This window comes from Crocodylus siamensis, chromosome 3, assembly GCF_052110815.1.
Source record: "Crocodylus siamensis isolate JL-2025a chromosome 3, ASM5211081v1, whole genome shotgun sequence".
NCBI lineage: Eukaryota > Metazoa > Chordata > Crocodylia > Crocodylidae > Crocodylus > Crocodylus siamensis.
The window spans coordinates 105,990,287-106,009,987 of record NC_143397.1 but is presented as its reverse complement, the minus strand read 5'-3'; the positions used below and the strand labels follow the sequence as shown (position 1 = coordinate 106,009,987).

The window sequence follows — 19,701 nt, the reverse complement described above, 5'->3', positions numbered from 1 at the left end:
GCACCTGCCCAAGGCACCTTAAGAGCACAGGCAGCTCTGGAAGACAAACTTACACCACTTCTCTCACGGCTACAAATTTTTGGCACTTGTGGTGCAACAAAAGGCGTGGACGTCTGTTTGCTTGGCTTTTGTATGGCGTCACAAAGATGACATCTGTTTCTAGCCTGACTTCAGTCTAACAGCTCATTGCATAGTGATGCACTTTCTTTACTTTGATGTGAAAATGTTGCCTTTGCAGTACTCCTACATTTGCCACCAAGAGAATGTAGCAACTTGTAAATTTCAACCTTGTAACTCACTGTTTCTAACTTAAATTTTCTTGAAGTACATTGGGAAAACTATTTGACTGCTTACATGCTGTCTGTTTGAAACCTAATAGACTTCCATATGATTTAGAAGCATTTGGGTGGGGGTGGAGGTTTTATAATTGTAACGTTTTAAAATAAAGATGACTTGCCAATAGTAGTTTTTATTGTTGATGTGAGATGCATGCAGAAAGAGTCCATGTTTGCATCCAGGAAAAAACAGTGAAACTGACGAGACAAACTATCATATGCACAATGTGAACCAATCAGTAATTTCTCATAGTAGTCTTGAATGTAATAATAGTAGGTGGAGAGATTTAACAAGTGGTATATTTTAAAACTGAGTATCCCTTTAATATCCAGAAGATATGTGAACATTATTACCCTTAAGTGAAAAGGGAGTGTGATACCAGTGACAAATCAGAATATTTTTAAACTTTAAGAACTATTCTGCAAGATGTCCTTTTTGTTATTACATTAATGATAGAATCAAGATAAAATTCTCATTTGATCTGCTTTATTTTAGCATTTAGTACTCATGAACTAAGTTTTACTCAGGCCTTTTACAGTTTTTGGGTAATGTAGAACAGCAACATCTACTGGTAGCTCTCAGTATATACCATAACACAAGAGATTAGGAGCATGGAAAATAACAGGAGTAGTACTATGGATAACTATACCACTTTTCTACAGAATACTTAATCTACAGTCTTAATTTAAGTCTGCCTATTTTTATAGCTTGAGTAGTGTAAAATACTAAGTCAAAACTTTTCTTTGCAGTAAAGTAAAACTGCATTTTTTTTTTTGTAAAATGCATTTGCATTCCTTTACAAAATAGATTAGGTTTTTTTTCAGTACATCTGAAGTGTAAACACTGTCATTCTGCAGAATAATGCCTGTATAAAGGAATCACTTGCCAGGCTCATGGTTACATCAATGTGACGAGGCTGCCATGAAAGTGAACATTTAACAGTTATGAATATTAAGACACTTACATGAGTTATGTGACTTATGACTACATCTGCACAGTAAAACAAGATCAAGCATTGCCTCTATCTGGCTGGAGGTAGCTGAATTGTATCAAATGGGTTGGAAATGCAGTGGCAACACGTAGTGCTTGCCTCCTAATTTATACAAACTACACGCAGGTTGGGTTTCAGTTTTTTGTTAAAGTGTTACAAAAAGGTTTTGGTGGAACAAAATCATTCTGAGCTGAATATTACTTCGATTATTAGCCCTTTAGCATGCTTAACATCTGTTTCAGTGCAGATGTGATTATTTGTGGTTGACCATAGTGGCATGCAGAGTTGTTGCCTTTTCTCAGAACTCTTCACTGAAGAAGGCAAAGGTGTATAAATATATCCATCTCCTAATCCAACTTCAGATGAAGATCTGGGCATCGATAGGCATTTAGTATCCAAGTTTTTAATTCATTGACTATTCATGACCCCCTTTCCCAGTAGTGGCTCTGCATCTACACCTGTGCAACGTAGTATGGTCACTTTTTTTGCATAACTTAAAAGTAATTAAATAGTTCCCTTATGTGAGGAAGAAGACCATCAGTCAGTTCCGAAAGTGGATTCAGCAGTACTTATTTGGACAAATGTGCAGTAATGCAACTTGTGACAATGCATTAATACACATTAATGTCTTCAAGTGAAGAGATAGGAAGTCCTTCTAAATGTTGAAATGTTCTCTCCTATCTTTTTCTTTAATTTGTTCTGACAGATTCATTTATTCAGTGCTTTAAACTAGCTACACTGGGAGTTGTACACTTAAATCAGTTTGGTGTTTTATTGCTGCCTGAGGTAGACCTGGATGTGAACTACAGGGAAACTGATCCAGCCTCTGGGGAACTTGTACAACTGTCCTAACAGGAAAGGACAGTGTGTTTTGATAGGTGGTGCTTTGCTTTTTCTGTGACCACTTCTTTCTTAGGAAGGTAGTAACTTGGCTCCTCCTTATAAAGAGAAGCACAATTCCTTGCAAGGCCACAAGTCTGTCATGCCTTCATAGGTCTTGAAATCTATGGAATATGACTTTCTTTATTGTTACCTTTGACTAATCTAAATGACACAATTGAGGGCTGAACTCTGATTGCTGGTAGGGGAGGCAGAAGGAGGAAGGTTAGTTCTTTGCTGGAATTGAACTGTTTTCTCGATCCTAGATGGACAGGACAGGATGGAGAAGCCAAAACCTGCAGGAAGATGCCTTCCTCTTCCTCAAATGCTTTCTACTTCCTTTTGCAGTGCAAGAAAAATGGGTAGATGTTCTCTTTCCAAACTTTACAAAAACCCAATAACAACAAATCTTTGGAGTCTTTGGCTCTGTGTAAATGCCAAATGTCTGTGAAGGAACTCAATCTACGATACGTGCCAATAAACCAATACTACAGTTCAAATATTTAGAAGCGATTGCAAGGGTTAAGAAAATGAAGATTTAGTTGCATAGGGATCTGTCTAGCTTTTAATCTTACTGGCTTCTTAAAAAAACAACCAAACTCTGTTGTTTTAGGCAATCCTGACTATCCTGGATGCCCACCTACATTGAGACCATCTTGTTTGCAGTGGAAATAGTTTGCAGTGGAAACAAGCCCATTCTTGATAAAGTGAAGCTCCCGATTGTAGTTTAGTGTTCAAGTTATGAACACTGTATACTAGGTTCATTTAAAGCATTTTTAAAATATAAAGAACTTTTAGCCACAAAATCTAGAAGTTAAACAGACTAAGAAGGTGCTGGTCACAATAAGATATTAGATGCGTTTGAGGACAGCTTTAGCTCACAGCTGGCATTGACAGTAACAAGTGGTGAGAGTCTTGCTAAAGTTGTATCATGTTGTGTTGCTGTCGATAATTGTTAAGTATCAGAATGTAAGTAAATGTTCTTATATAATATTAACCAAAAACTCAGAAATTTAAACTGTGAACTACTGAAGCTGGACAGAAATAAAGAACATAGTTGGTGAAGAGAAGTGTATTTTAATCTTTGTTCTAGGGCAAATTAAGGGCGCCTTGGCAAATATGACTAACGATGTGAGGGACTATATGTAATAAGGAGTCTTTTGAATGGGTATGTTGGAAATTTATATATGTTTTTATATGTGTATGTATATATTTACAACTAAAAACTGTCTAAGTTGCAGAACATTTCAGTGTGCTGTCTATTATAATGAAGCCTCTTAAGAGATTGTAGGGAAACAATTTCATGAGATCACACTTAGTGAAGAGATTTTAATGAATAATTGGAAACTTTCTCTTAAATTTCAGGTATCTAGTATTTTATTGCCCACAAGATATGTTCTACCGATGCTTTTCCTTTCTGCCTCTTCGACTGATGGTTGCAGGAATGAAAGAAGTGACTAGAACTTGGAAGATAACGGGTGGAATCACACATGCGAACAGCCATTACAAAAATGCCTGGCTTATCATGGTAGCTGTTGGCTGGGCTAGAGGTAGTATATAAAATAACTTGTTCTGATGAATTGCGATATTTAAAGTTATACTGACATAACCAGCTCTCTAGTCTTAGCTGTATCACTGTATCCTGTCTTGCAGGGATGTTGCCTTAAACACAAACTGTTGCCCTCTCAGGGAGGGAAAGCTAGTGTAGCAATTTCTCTGCTCACATTAGGAATAGCATTTAATGATTTTGGAGGGAGCCATGTCTGTCACGGTTAAAGGATGAGTGGTCAGTGGCAAAAAGAACTGATGGGCCTGCTATGTAATTTGAACAGTATTTTTAAAATAGCTCTTAAAGCTCTTGTATTTCTGAATGGCTGGAATGCTACTTTATTTAACGTTTCTTATATGTCTTAAGACTTTTGATAAACAGATACGTTTGTGTAATTATTTCCTAAACTACCTATCATATCTAGAAATCTATTGTAAAACTCAATGTCAATGTTAGTACTCTATAGCCAGGAGTATTCAGTGAAGTTCTGCACTTCATAGGAGTGTAAAGACAAGTTGTAACCGGAAGTGATTGCAACTTTTGCTGTCCCAGTTGATCATAAAACCTATTGACCAGTCGGACTGCAACACTTCAGTTGTTCCTTTTCTTCCACAGTATATTAATCTATGCATATGTTTCTTATAATCCTCAGACTTTAACTTCTCATAATGGAGAGCTTAGACTTTGAATACAGAGGTCACTGTAGTATGAGGTTGTTTGAAAAATAATGTGAACTTCAAAATAAAACGATTTCGTGTGCAATAAGTGGTAACACTACACAGCAGTGGAGATCATGGATGGGGGCATTACCAAATGCACCCATCACTTGCAAGTTATGTATAGAAGTGGTGTGGTCCAGCAAATGATCATTACACAGTTATTTTATTTTGAAATTGGTGTTACTTTTTGAAATGCCCTCATGTATAACAACAATGTAAGATCTGTGTAGAAATTCAAATCTGCCTTCCTCTGAATAAATGGAATACAATGCCCTAAATTAATGAACTAGTGACTTCAGATGTGTCTAAGCGTCTATTTTGTGTGCCCATTCTTATAATACCTGACTTTCAAAGGGGAGGTTTTTAGCAACTGGTTCTTTATGGTGTCTGACACTAGTAACTGGTTAAGCAAGTTACCACTGAAAGTTTCAACTAATCTTTGTCTAAATCTTCATTTCTGGCACCAGATCATGTTTCCCTGAAGTTAGTGGGGGATTTTGCTGCTCATCAAGGGCACTCCTAGCTACTAAATCATGAAGATGGTAGTACTGACATGTTTTACCTTATTGCATTTTCAGGAGCTGGTGGTGGCTTAATCTCTAACTTTGAACAGCTGGTGAGAGGTATCTGGAAACCTGAAAGTAATGAGCTACTGAAGATGTCTTAGTAAGTTGATATAACCATATTGCAACAAGAATAATTTTGAAAACCACATTCAGGCTAACTTCCTTGGTTGAGCTTTTGAAAATAAATGTGAGGAGACTGCTTATAAATTCAGTCTAAAGCTTTTCTATTTGCTTGACCTCTCTGAGACCATTAACTCATCATATCACTTCATAGGAACACAGGACTGGAAGAGACCTCTTGGGTTACAGAGTCCAGTCCCTTGTGGTTTGCTGACAACAAGACAAGAAGTTTTTTGTCTGGAAGTGTTTGCAAGAATATTTCAGGCTCTCTAGTACAGCCATAAGGCATCCCATCACAAGCTTGGGACTCGATACAAAAAGTCCTTAGTATGCTGTGAGGGGAAAAGGCAGGAGAGACTATGGGTGTTACCAAAGCCTGCGTGTCCAGATGAAAAATTGTCAGTTTGCAAAGACAGCTCATTACAATTGGCAATTGTCTGAATTGGCAAGGCAAAAATTCTTGTCTTCTAAAAATGTTCATTTACTGTGTTTCTGACTGAATCGAGTGTGGCAGGGTAGTATGAATGAAGTATATGATTCTTCTGATGATCTGTGGTTCTGAAAGTAAGTAGATGATCTCCGTTTCCCAGAGTCTGGTCACTTTCAGCACTGAACACGAACATGCACTCCCTCCAAAAAACAAACAAACAAGCAAAAAAAATTCCTCGCCTTTCTGGTCATATGCAAATCAACTATTAAATATTTAAGTTAGAGCAATATCTTTCTATTAAAAGACAGATGCTGCTAGTGTTCTCCAGAGGGTAAAATGGGATTATTAAACAATTTAGCTTCTGTCTGAAGAAAAAGTGAAGTGAAATTGAGTAGTAGACCACAAAATACTACTGCAAGGGCGGATAAGCCCATTGTGGGCATTTTTAAACTAGTTTGCCTCCCCATGTGCCTTCCCATTTAGCTTCCATGGAAATAACTTTTCAAAAACAGGGTTACGACTTCTGGTGTGAGAAAAGCAGCAGAAACAGGTAAATACTTCAAAATCCTGTTTTCATCCAGCTGTCCTTGGTAATAAAGAATGACAGAACAGCAATTCAAAATATATGAGCAGAATTATTTCCAAAAAGAAGGCTCTTCAACACTTACGGTGTCAGCTACTCTCTAGTGATCTACATTTTTCATACTTGGTAGAAAAATGGTTTTACTCAGTTTGATGCAATGCAGCTACTTTCCTATTTAAATTTCTTAGCAAAAGAATATAGTTGCAAATACCAAATTGTTGCATTGCAAAGACTAAAAGCAGATGTTCAGTATGCCAGGACAATGAGAAGTTGGACACACACCAGTCCTCCTGGCTTGAAATGTTGTAAGAAAACCCATGGCAACTTTTTCCCAATGGTTGGTGGTTACAAAGATAAATTCATTAATCTAGAGGGGTTTGAAAAACAATTGGACAAGTCTTGGAGCACAGGATTGCAAATATAAATGTAAGAATAAAGTTGAACTTTTGATCACAAAAAACATTCCAGATGCATTGAGTGAGTGGAGGCTGCTGCATCTACATGTGCACTTAACTACAGAGCTGACTAACTAGCTCTGCAGTAAAGAGTTGCTGTTTATATGTGCACCTGTATTAGGGTGCAGTAAATTTATTAACTCTGCTGTAGGATAGTACTGTCCGGGACAAGTAGCCTACATTGGAGTAGTTATGTGCACTGAAACACGTGTAGACCAGTCTGGTTCAGGCACAAGCATGCTACAGTGCGGGGGCTGTGTGCCATTTAGCCCCCCACTGTAGCACCCTCAAGTCCCAGTCAGCTCCTTCACAGCACATTAAGTTGGGACAGAGCTGTGGAGCAGATCCCAGCTGGCAGGCAGACTCCCCCAGATCTCCCTGCCAGCCCAGGTTGCTCTGCCCTGGCTTAATGTGTTGCAGTCGCAGATGCAAATGCTGCACCTGGGAGTAATTAAATTCTGGTACAACATGCACTGGAGTTTATTGACATGTTCTAATTATGTGTGGATAATAGATAGATAACATTTTAAGGTGTCAAACTATGTTTCTATTTTTCCCCAACCCCCCTAGAAAGCTAGTTCTAGAGCACACAAGAAGCTGTCCTTTATACCCTTAGTCCTGAATTGAAGACTCATTTGTATTGCACAAAACAATGCTATAGAAAGACATGCCAGGCCTCCTGTGTTCCTGAACTGAAAGTAGTGTAGGACTAATGTGAATGTAGTTGAGTGCACAGGTGCAACATGCCTCGATTTGGGAATAGAGTTGTGCTGTGTGTGCCAAAAGAATTATTCAAAATTCTTGTGGAAGAAAAAGAATGATGTGGTTGGATACCTTCTTTAAGAACATAAACAAATATTTGAGACCACTTAATAGCGAGAGGAGAAAAGGGCTTGTGAAAGGCAAAGCAAACTGAATATATTGTTAATAAAACAGAGAAATCGAACAATTTTTTTCTGAAATGGAAAGGTCACATGATATAACTTCGTTAATCCGTTAACAAATCTTATAATTAATCTTTAAAATTTCTTGCAACAAATTTTTAACCTTTCATTTTCAGGCAAGGCCTTAGTTATGAGTTGTATGTGTTGCGGGGGGGGGGGGAAGCCACCCAATACTTGTGCTCCAGGTAACTGTTTCAGTTGGAGGGTGAAGGTGAGAAATTCACACACCATGTTTGCTTTCCAGCCCTGTAAAAGTAACTCTGGTAGGAGCCATACTCTTCACACTGCAACATACCCAGAGCCTGCCAATAGCGAGACACGACCTTATGTTCTTTTATACCATCTTTCTAGTAGTTACAAAGGTAAGAATTTAGAAGTACAATGCATATATTTTAAAATAATTACACAACTGTATTTTGTTTACAGTTCTTTAGAGCAAGAAGCATAATTAACTGGTTGCCTACTGAAATATCACTTTCTTCAGAAAAGGGAAAATTGAGATCTGTTCAGTATCAGTTGATGAACATTGTGTTGCTTAACTGAAGTGAATGGAGTCAACCTAATTTACATCAGGACCCAACACACAGAAAAGAATTGGTCCCAGTTGCAAAGGAAATGGAGTTCCTCTGCAGACTCCTGTGGGAGATGTCCTTTTGGTATGCAGGCGGTATAGCCCCTGTCTCTGGACTGTCTGGTTTAGGGGATGTGACAAGTGTCTGAAAATTTAGGAGAGCTCCAAATGGGAGTACTTTCTGTTGGGGCAGACAGTTGAATCATCTCGCTAAACCACTATACAAACAATGTCTTAGTACATTTACTGACTGTGGACAAGGCTGTAGAGTGGGTTAGTTGGTTGCAAGTTTGCTTTATGTATCATAGAATTATAGCAAATTTAGGGTTGGAAGGGACATAAGGAAAACATCTAATCCAACCCCCTGTTCTAAGCAGGACCATCCTCAACCAAATCATTCCAGCTAGGGCTTTGTCAGACTGGATCTTAAAAACCTCCAAGGATGGAGATTCTACTGCCTCTCCAGGTAACTTATTCTAGTGCTTCACTACTCTTAGAGAGAGATTTTTTTTCCTAATATCCAACCTAAACTTCCCTTGCTGCAACTTGAGACCATTGCTCCTTGCTCTATCATCTGTCACCACTGAGGACAGTCTACTCCATCTTCTTTGTAACCACCCTTCAGGTAGTTTAAAGGCTGCTATCAAATCCTGCCTCAGTCTTTTCTTCTGCAGACTAAATAAACCCTTTTCCCTCAGCCTCTCCTAAGAATTTGTGTTGCAGGCCCCTAACCATTTTCATTGCCTTCCACTGGACACTCCAACTTGTCCACATCCTTTCTGTAGTGGGGGGCTGTGGCAGGGCACTGTAGGTGCCTGCCACTTTAAGGCCCTGGAGCTGGCAGCCGCCAGGTGCCTAATGAGGCCATTTTAGATTCAGGACTGCCCATATCAACAAGGCAGTTTGGCTTCTGGAGGCCAGGCAACAACACTGCCTGGCCAGAGGGCTCCTGAGTTCCATCCGGAGGTAAGGGAGGAGCTGTAGGGGATGGTAAGGAGGCTCCTGGTCCTGGGCATGACCTAAAACTGCACCCTGCTGGGAGTGGGTAGCCTGGTGGGGCTCCCAGTGGTGCGGGAGCCCCCAGGAAATGCCAGGCCAGTGATCACCCTGGTGAAAGGTGGGTTGGGGTGCCTTAACCCCTAGCCCTCACCTTTGGGTGAATTCATGTTCCATCGGAGGTAGTAGCACCACAGTCTGCTGCCCAGGGGGGAAGTGAGTGTCCCCTGTGAGACCCTGGGGCAACAGTCATGGTGTGAGGTACCCCAGCTCCCCACGTCCGGGAAGGGGGGCCCAGAGGGGGAACCCCTGGAGACAGTGAATGGCTAGAGACTCCGACCTGAATGAGAGAGTACCCTCGACTGGCCCATGCTGGGGCCAGGGGTTCCGACTGTCCTGAAGGTGGGTCACGGTTGGTAGCCAAAGGTCCTGGGGGGACCACACCCGAGAGGGGAAAAATAGCTTCAGGGAACTACATGGCCTGTATGAAGGTGGATGAGACCACCTGACCAGAGGACTCTAGGTTGGGATCCTACAGTAGGATTCTGGGGCCCGTTGTGTGGGATTGGTGCATATTAGAACATCATGATGTCAGCTGCGAGACTTGGGCTGCGGTATAGGGGAGGAATGGAGCTGCAGATGGTGCCACCTGGCAGCAGGGCAGAAAATGGGCAGTCTCCCACTTAATTAACACCTCAATTAATTAAGATCAAGGTGTGGCAGGAGAGAAGGTGGGCGGTTAGCCCAGAAACAGGTGGGCAGGCTGTGGAGAGATGGGCCCCGATTGGCCCCGTTACAGGGGCCCAAAACTGCAGACGGTACTCCAGATGTGGCCTCACTAGTGCAGAATACAGGGGAACAACTACTTCCCTCAATCTGCTGGCAACACTCCTACTAATGAAGCCCACTATGTTGTTAGTCTTCTTGGCAACAAGAGCACACTGTTGACTCATTCAACTTATTGTCCACTGTACCCTCTGCAGAAAAGAACCTGGGGGTGCTGCTTGCTCCCAAGCCTGTAGCAGTGCATGGAATTCTTCTATCCTAAGTGCAGGACTTTGTACTTTGTTTTTGTTGAACCTCATGTGATTTCTTTTGGCTCAGTTCTCCAAGTTGTCTAGGTCACTCAGAATCCTAGCCCTACCCTCCAGCATATATCGACTACTCCCACCTTGGTGTCATCTGTGAACTTGCTGAAAGTATGCTCCATACCATCTTCCAGATAGTTAATAAAGATATTGACTAAAACCAGCCTTGGGATTAACCCCTGGGGCACTCCACTTGATACTGGCTGCCAACTAGACCTTGAGCCATTGATCACTACCTGTTGAGCCTTAGGATCGAGCCAATTTTCTTTTCACCATACAGTTCATTCATCCACCCCATACTTTCTTAGCTTGCTTGCAAGAATGCAGTGGGAGACCGTATCAGAAGTCTTGCCTAAGTCAAGGTATATCGCATCCACTTCTTTCCCTGCATCCATAGAGCCAGTCATCTCATCGTAAATGGCTTTCAGGTTGGTCAGGCATGACTTGCCCTTGGTGAATCCATACTGACTGTTCTTGATCACTTTCTTCTCCAAGTGCTTAGAAATGGATTCCTTGAGGACCTGTTCTGTGGTTTTTCTGGGGACTGAGGTGAGGCTGATTGGTCTGTAGTTCCCTGGATCCTTCTCCTTCCCTTTCTTAAAGACAGGCACTATATTTGTCCTTTTCCAATCATCTAGGACTTCACTTGATTGCCACAAGTTTTCAAAGATAATGGCCAGCGGCTCTGCAATCACATCCGCCAATTCCCTCAGCACTGTCAGATGCATTGCAGCTGGCCTCATGGACTTGTATGTGTCCCAACTTTTTCTAAATACTCCCTAACCTGTCCTTTCACTACTGTTGGTTGCTCACCACCTCCAAACTGTGCTGCCTGGTGCAATAGTCTGGGAGCTGACCTTGCCTGTGAAGACTGAGGTAAAAAAGACATTGAGTACTTCAGCCTTTTCCTTGTTTGTCACTAGATTGCCTCCCCCATTCAGTAAGGGATCCACACTTCCCCTGACCTTCCTCTTGTTGCTAACTTACTTGTAGAAACCCTTGTTACCCTTCACACCCCTTGCTAGCTGCAACTCCAATTGTGTTTTGGCCTTCCTTATTTCTTCCCTGCATGCTTGAGCAGTATTCTTATGCTCCTCCCTAGTCATCTGCACAAGTTTCTACTTCTTGGAAGCTTTCTTTTTCTGTTTAAGGTCACTGAAAGATTCTCTGCCAAACCAAGCTGGTCGCCTACCATATTTGCCATTCTTCCTGCACATTGGGATGGTCTGTTCCTGTGCCCTTAGTAAGGTTTCTTTTAAAGTACAGCCAGCTCTCCTGGATTCATTTCCCCATCAGACTGACCCCTCAGGTGATCCTGCCCATCACTTCCCTAAGTGAATTCAAGTCTGCTTTTCTGAAGTCCAGGGTCCTTATTCTGGTGATCTCCTTTCTTCCTTTTGTCAGGATTCTGAACTCAATTATCTCATGGTCTCTGCTGCCTAAATTACCATTCACTTCTACATCCCCTATCAGTTCTTCCCTGTTTGTGAGCAGCAGGTCAAGAAGAGCATGGCCCTTAGTTGGCTGCTCCAACACTTGCACCGGGAAGTTGTCCCCAGTGCTCTCCAAAAACTTCCTAGATTGCCTGTGCAGTGCTGTAGTGCCCTCCCAGCATGTGTCAGGGTGATTGAAATCCCCCAGGTGCACCAGGGCCTGTGATCTGGAAATTTCCTCTAGTTATCTGTAGAAAGCCTCATCTGTCTTATCCTCTGGTGGTTTATAGCAGTAGCCCACCATGACATCATCCTTGTTGCTCTCCCCTCTGACCTTAATCCAGGGACTTTCAACAGGCCTTCCTCAGTTTCATACTGGAGCCCTGAGGAATCATACAGCTATCACTTCTGAACATCAGCTGATTTTAAAGGGATGTTTAAAATTTTATGTTTCAATGGTGTGGTTTAGAATTACACCTCTATAAGCATACACCTGTGATCAGACATCTTGGTTTAGGGATAAAAATTGCTTGCTTGTGTGGGCAGGGTGTATATTGGTGTTTATATTGGAGATGTGCTAAGATCAGGATGAGGCATATGGCTCTCATTTAGCCATCTAATTAGGACTTAATTCAGCAAAGCCCTTACTTGAATTGATAGTATGTCCTCTGAACATGAGCAAGGCTTTGTAGTTTGAAAGGTTCAGTCCTGGATTAGATCCATAATCTGGAAGACTGCTACAGGTAAATTATTCTTTGTTACTAATTATGGCTAAAAGCATTTATCACTAATGGCTCTTTAATATTGTGAAGCTTTTAGCTTTTGACTTTACACTACTAGCAGCGAAGCATTCTTGTAATAGTATGGAAATCATGGCTGGTAGCCTAGCAGGGCATTAACACCCCCCTCTTCTACCCTCTGTCATCAGGGAGTTCTTATTTCATCATTCTCATCCACTCCTCCATCATGTGTCTAAGCTTAGCTCGATTAAATGTATGCAAGAAAAGCTTATTCACTATATTTCAGTCTAATTTTGAAGTAGCTACTTTGGCATTGTTTACTGCTTATCTTAGTTAAAATGCACTTACTTTTATTAAGATTGCACCAGAAGCTACAAAACTCTTATGTAGAATGTGGGCAACTCTGTTCCCTAATTAACAGGGTTTCTAGAATTCAGTACTGAATGCTTGGTGCAAGTTTGTAGAGCAGCTCTAAAACACCTAAATTACTCTTGTTCTTGTTTGCTACTATAAATCTGTGGGCATGGCATTCAACGTGTTGCTTTAGAAAACGTAAGTGTGTAACCTGAAGGTGAAATGGGACAATTGTTAGTGAAGTGTATAGATTTACACTGTACTAAACCATTTATGTGGGTGGCACTTGTTACATGTATTATGCAAGCTTGTCTGTGTAGATTGCTTGAAAAACTGAAGTTTGCTTATTTAATGTGGTATGTTCTTTTTTAGGTAACTATGATGTTAACACCATCTGCAATATCTCCATTTGCTCCCTTTGAAGCTGTACTGGGCCGCATGCTCTTTGGTTGGCAACACCCTCCATCTAACACGAAGAGCGAAGCCAAATTATCTTCCCCTAGCACCTCTTCATCCTGTGACACCCCTTCCACTAGAGGAAACAGTGATGGTGCTAAGAAAAGACAAGTGAAGAAAGTGGAATAAGTGGCTAAAAGTCTTCATATTCTGTTGTAGCTATACTACTCTAAGACCATTCTATTTTTCAAATGATGTGAAAGGAGAACTTTTAAAGAAAATATGTGCAGCAAGAATAGCAGTTGTAGGTGTTGCACTGCTGTAAGGTGGCTAACCTTAAGAGTAATTTCTGTAAACTGCAAATTAGATGTTGCAAATCTGTATCATGTTGGATTTTAAGTGGTACTGATTAAGATTTTTATAGTATTGATTTTACTAAATGAAATTTTATTGTTATTTTTATATTTATGAATTTTTAAATGGTAAAAGCTAAATAAACTTACAACAATATTTTTCTTTACCTTTCTGTAATATCACTATATTCACAGCCATCATTTTCATTGAAATGGACTTGCACTGCCAACTATAAAAAGTACCATATTCCAAAGTATGAAAGGTTCTAACAGTTGCCATTTAAATTATGTAAATTACAAATATTCACATAATATGAATAAAGTGGAATCTTTTTTTCCCTGAACAACTGTGGAATTGTACAAAAAGAGACCTTTAATGAGAAAAATACCTCTTATTAATGTCATTTTGTTGCACTAGAAACTAATTAAAGCAAAGGCTTCACTTCCTACTTGCCAAATAAAAGTAAATGCTTTCACTTTTATAAAAATAAACAAACAAACAATTTGGACATGTAGCTAGTTAACATGTCTCCTGTTTACTTAGGTTAACACTGTTACTTGCAAGCTCAATTTCTCTTCTGTCCTGCATGCAGTAACAATATTACATTGCTAATTTATACATTTTTAATTAAGGTATGTGATCTGTAGTATCTTCCTCCTTTGGTTTTGAGTAGATGTGTTTGCATGGAATCTTATCCTCTACGTGCAACACCATTATCTTCTGCTTTCTGAACTGGGCTTCCTTTTACAAAGAGGAAATGATGTATTGCAAGTAATATCCATTTTTTCCAACCTAAAAGTCTTGCTACCTTAACTGATTCTGTTTGGAAGAAGATAAATTAGGAGCTAGCACTGGTGTAGCAATTTTCATTGGTGGTAATGGGGAAGAACTTTTAGTTGCCCTTGGTTTCTGCTGCATTTTACTACTTCCTTCTTCTTGCTGCTTGTTTGCATATTATTATGGCAGATTACATTTCTAGTAGCTAGTCTTTCAGTTCTAGATTATAAAAGATGTCATGTAAGTGGCAATACCACAGTGCATGTTTTCTGTGTGTCAGGGTAGGCATCTCTGTTTGATTTGTTTATGTAACTGGTTGGTATGATAGGCCTTTGGGTCTCTCTTGCCTAGGGTCTTACCCCCTTACAACATCGGGGTGCGATTGTGAGGGTAGCATTACCTGTATGTCTTGTTGGTTGTCCCTCTCACCTGCCACATCTTGATGTTCTTCTTGGGGGAGAGTCTTTGTAGGTAACCTGTGCGATCTCACTCATTTGGTTTCTTTGTTGGGGTTCCAACCTCCCTTTTACCCCACCCTTACTACATCCAGGGCTGCAACTGGCATTGTCGTCTACGAGTTCGCTTGCCTGGGTAATAGGTTCTTACCCATGCTGCCCTTTTGTAAGCTATCCTCCAGCCATCAGCTTGTCCTCAGCTGTTCTCTCACCTGGGCCAGCATCCCCACAACTAAACTTATCACTGCTTTGAGTAAGGCAGTTCTTTAAACAATAACTGAGGAAATTAACTTATCAGCCTCCACTGGTATACTCTTGTGGCCACTAGGTTCTCGCCACAAACTGAGTTATAGGGTTCTTCAGCATCCTGCTGTACCCCTCTGTCCCAGTTGGGCCCTCGGGATACCTGTCCCATTGGTCATTGCTTCCAGCCTTGATACTGTCTGGGTCTTTGTGCCCCACCTTGTCTCTAGGGCCTCAGCCCTCCAGAGGGACTGCTCTCCTTCTCCCTTTTGGGCTCAAATAAATCCTCAGAGCTGGATGGAGCTTCCCCACCAGGGCTTCTGTCACCTCCCAGCTCCTGTCCCCACTCTTCCCTACCATGTACCTCTGGGCTGCAATGCTGCCTGTCCTGTTGGAGCTCTGAGCCCTCCTGTGTCCCTCTCTTCACTGGGGTGCACAGCTGGCTTAGCTGTCAGGGCGAGCTGCTTGCGATTTCCCGGCCACTCTTCACTGGGGCGCACAGCCGGCTCTGCTCTCTTGGGTAGCCATGTGCAGCTTCCCAACCGCCCTGCCTCAGCATGTTTTCTCCCACACCAACAGCAATCATCTCCAGCTGCTTGCTGCTTGCCCTCTGCCTCTCTGGAGGTCCTCTATGGCTCCACCTTTCTGGTGAGGTGCTCTGGGGCACTCTTCCCTGGCTCCCTCCTTTCTGCGGCATTTCTTTGCCACTTCTGGCCCTGACATACGCCACATCGCTCCTCTTCCAGCCTGCTCGTCCTCCGGGCCCCACCCTCTTCAGTGATCTGTAGGCTCAGACTGCTGAGGAACTGCCGTGCCAGAGCCAGCATCATTTTCCCTGCTATGCAGGAAGGGGAGAATGTGGAAAACCCACACGGACAGTCTCTTTCCCCTTCACAGTCTAGTTTTCACAAACTTAATATGTGTCTAGTGAGGACTCCAGGGGAAGAGAACAATGTGAATGCAAAAGTGCAGTCCACATCTGAGAAGGGACCATAGGTAAAGTCTAGTTATCAGAGTAGCTGAGATGGATACATCTAAAATTGGGAAGGAAAAGTTTTCGGGGTATATGTGAGTTTAGATGAGCTCAGCTTTAAAGAAGAACCTTCATAATTATGTACCCATTGTAGTGACCAAAATTAACTAATGCTTTTTCTTCCTTTTAGTTCTAACCAGATCTGCTGAGAGAACACTGGGCCTAATTGTTCACATGAATCAATAACAGAATTGCTAAGTAAATTCTCTCAGTTATACCTTTTTGAAGGTAGTATGGTTAATTCAGGATTGCCAAGGGCCAAAGTGACTTGCAGATGAAGGGAAGAACATGGGGCTCGGTTGTAGTGTTAGGTTGGTTTGCAGGGTTGGCAACTAGGGAAAAACCACACAGAAACGGGCAGATGGATGCCCTGGTACTACAAGTCCCTTCTTCAGTGAGTTGAACTTCTAGAAATCAGCCAGTATCTGAATACTGGTTAATATCTTATGCCTAGTGCAGTAAAACAGGTTGCTTCAATGTAGAAAAGAAAAATAAGCTCACTGCCCAAATCTGGTCTAGTTGCCAAGAAGACAAAATGAAGATCATTCTTGCCTTGTAATTTTGGAAATTTCTTTTCCAGTAAGGACTGCTGAGACGATAGAACAGGGTGACAGTTTTATACAATTCTTTGGTGATCTGGGACTTTGGATACTCAGGCTGCAAATTAACAGGCAGCTAATGTTTTAATAGCACCAGCAAATATTGTTCTTGTGACACTTCTAAAACTTTTACATGCCTCATTTTCTTAAGAGATGCTTTTTAATGTTGTGATCAAGTGTTCAATAATTGCATTTGATACACTGCGTATGAGCTGCTGAACTGCTGTATGACTGTGAAACATTAGCCAACATCTGGATACTTTTTGCCCAAACGGATCTGTGAAAATGTGTTTAGGACTATTCTTAAATAAGTTTACAAAGTTTTGAGGCAGAAAATATAGCTTTCTTTGTATGAAATATGGACTTGTGAAGATGATTTTGTTCTTATTAAAGAAGTGGAAAATGTTTCCTGCTTTTTTTGATTATACTTTTTGAACAAATAGAAACATAAGAACAGCCCAGCCCAAACCTATCCAATAACGTATGTTCTGTTTAAAAAAGTAAATGGAAAGATAACATCACATCATAAAACAAGTGTCTCCCTTTTGAGATGGACCTTAAATATTTGCTTTTAAGGACTTAATAGTGGAATACTTGGGGAAATGTTCCAGAGGAACAGAGCAAACTACTTCAATTTTAACTACTTTTCATAGATTTCATAGACATTAGGGCTGGAAGGGACCTCGGGAGATCATCGAGTCCAGCCCCCTGCCCAAAGGGCAGGAAGTCAGCTGGGGTCATAGGATCCCAGCAAGATAAACATCCAATTTACTCTTGAAGGTATTCAATGTAGGTGCTTGAACCACCTCTGCTGGCAGACTGTTCCAGACCTTGGGGGCTTGGACAGTAAAGAAATTCTTCCTTATGTCCAGCCTGAAACAGTCTTGCAGAAGTTTGTGACCGTTCGACCTAGTCATCCCTTGGGGCGCTCTGGTGAACAAACATTCCCCCAGATCCTGGTGATCACCCCTGATAAACTTATAGGTGGCCGTCAGATCACCCCTGAGCCTGCGCTTTTCCAGGCTAAAGAGTCCCATAGCTCTCAGCCTGTCATTGTAAGATCTGTTTTCCTGACCTCTGATCATGCGCGTGGCTCTCCTCTGGATTCTCTCAAGCTTCTCCACATCCTTTTTGAATTGTGGAGCCCAAAACTGGACGCAGTACTCCAGCTGTGGCCTCACCAAGGCCGAGTACAAGGGGAGAATGACGTCCCAGGATTTTCTCGAGAAGCTTCTATGGATGCAAGCCAGCGTTTTGGTCGCATTACTAGCCGCAGCATCGCATTGGAGGCTCGTGTTCATCTTGTGGTCAATGATGACCCCCAAGTCTCTTTCTTCTGTAGTGCTAACCAACGTAGCACTGCCGAGCCTATAAAGGTGCTGCAGGTTTTTCCTCCTGAGGTGGAGAACCTTGCATTTTTCGGTGTTAAACACCATCAGGTTCTCGTCTGCCCATTTGCTGAGCTTGTCCAGGTCAGCCTGGATCGCCAGCCTGTCCTCTGGCTTGGATGCTTTGCCCCAAAGTTTGGTGTCATCGGCGAACTTGGCCAGCCACTCCTGACTCCAATGTCCACATCATTAATGAAGATGTTGAACAGGATGGGTCCCAGGACAGAGCCTTGAGGGACCCCACTGGTCACAGGGCACCACGATGAGTGACTGCCATCAATCACAACCCTCTGGGTCTGACCATGGAGCCAGTTTCCCAGCCAGTGGATCGTGGTGGAGCCAAGGCCACAACTGGTCAGTTTGGCCAAGAGGTGATCATGGGATACCAGATCAAAAGCTTTTTTGAAGTCAAGATATATGACATCAACCTCTTCTCCCTTGTCCAGGTGATAGGTCACCTGGTCATAGAAGGAAATGAGATTGGTCAAACAAGACCTACCCGCAATAAACCCGTGCTGGCTATCCCTTAGGATGTTAGCCTGGGCCAGTCCCTCAAGGATGGCCTCCTTAATAAACTTTTCTAAGATCTTCCCCAGGATAGAAGTCAGGCTAATGGGCCTGTAGTTAGCCAGATCCACTCTCCTCCCTTTTTTGAAGATCAGCACCACATTGCCCTTCTTCCAGTCTTTGGGCACTACACCAGAGCGCCAGGAGTTTTCAAAGATCCGTGCCAGGGGCTGGGCTATGACGCTCGCCAGCTCCTTGAGTACCCTGGGGTGCAGATTGTCAGGGCTGGCTGACTTGAAGGTATCCAGCCTCTCAAGGTGTTCCTTCATGAGGTCAGCATTGATGGAGGGTAGGGGATCCCCCTCACCCAGATTTCCCTGTCCCATAGCAGGCATAGGCATCCCGTGTGACTGATGAAAGACTGACGCAAAGTACCTATTTAATAGGTTGGCTTTTTCCTGGGCGTCAGTTGTCAGTTGCCCCATCTGGTTTAGCAGGGGTCCAACATTGCCCTTGCTTTTCCTCCGGCTCCCCACATATCTGAAAAAGGACTTTTTGTTGTCCTTGATGCCTGAAGCTAGTTGGAGTTCAGTTGCAGCCTTGGTTTTCCTGGTTTGCTCCCTGCAGGACCGGACCAGGTGGGACTGAAGGTGGCCACTGCATTTGGGAGCAAGAGGAAATAGCTGGATGCTGAACATTCATCAATATTTAAAGCTTATTGCATCAGCTATAGTATCATGATGTATGCTGAATAACATGATGGTGGCTTCAGCAGGAGGCATTGTGTTTTTTGAACCTGAGGTAGCACAGCAATCCCTCCTCTTCCTGTCTAGCCTTCACGCCCCCCTCCCCCCACCATTTTTTTAATACTATTATTTGGCTCTGGGTTTCTTCCAACATGCAAGCATGTCTAGCTGCATGAGTTTTCACTTTGCTTTCTGTATGCTTCATACTTGGAAGAAATACAATACGTAAGTCTGGATTATTCATGTTCTTAGGCTGCATTCTTTACCAGGAACCTGTTGGCTAAGTACAGACCATCAAAAAGCCCCAGGCTGAATCAGTTCAATCTTTGTAGATTTCTCTCAGCCACATAGACTGAACTGATAATAAAGTGAATTGATACTCACTTTTGAAACTGGAAAGGCAGCCAGATTCCTTCAGTGCCCCATGCCAATAGCCAGGGGATACCAGA

General features: G+C 42.2%; 1 protein-coding gene across 2 annotated transcripts in view; it reads left to right on the top strand.

Annotated features, from left to right (window-relative positions):
- The window catches only part of TMEM38B (transmembrane protein 38B), a 34,302-nt gene extending 17,286 nt beyond the window's left edge, over window positions 1-17,016 (top strand). For both annotated transcript variants that reach the window (XM_090038914.1, XM_090038915.1), the window contains exons 3-6: window positions 3,572-3,756; window positions 5,053-5,140; window positions 7,817-7,934; window positions 13,127-17,016. In XM_090038914.1, coding sequence (XP_089895040.1) covers window positions 3,572-3,756; window positions 5,053-5,140; window positions 7,817-7,934; window positions 13,127-13,339 — 604 coding nt within the window. In that variant the 3' untranslated portion in view covers window positions 13,340-17,016. The remainder of the gene's footprint in view (window positions 1-3,571; window positions 3,757-5,052; window positions 5,141-7,816; window positions 7,935-13,126) is intronic.
- The last annotated feature ends 2,685 nt before the right edge of the window (window positions 17,017-19,701 follow it).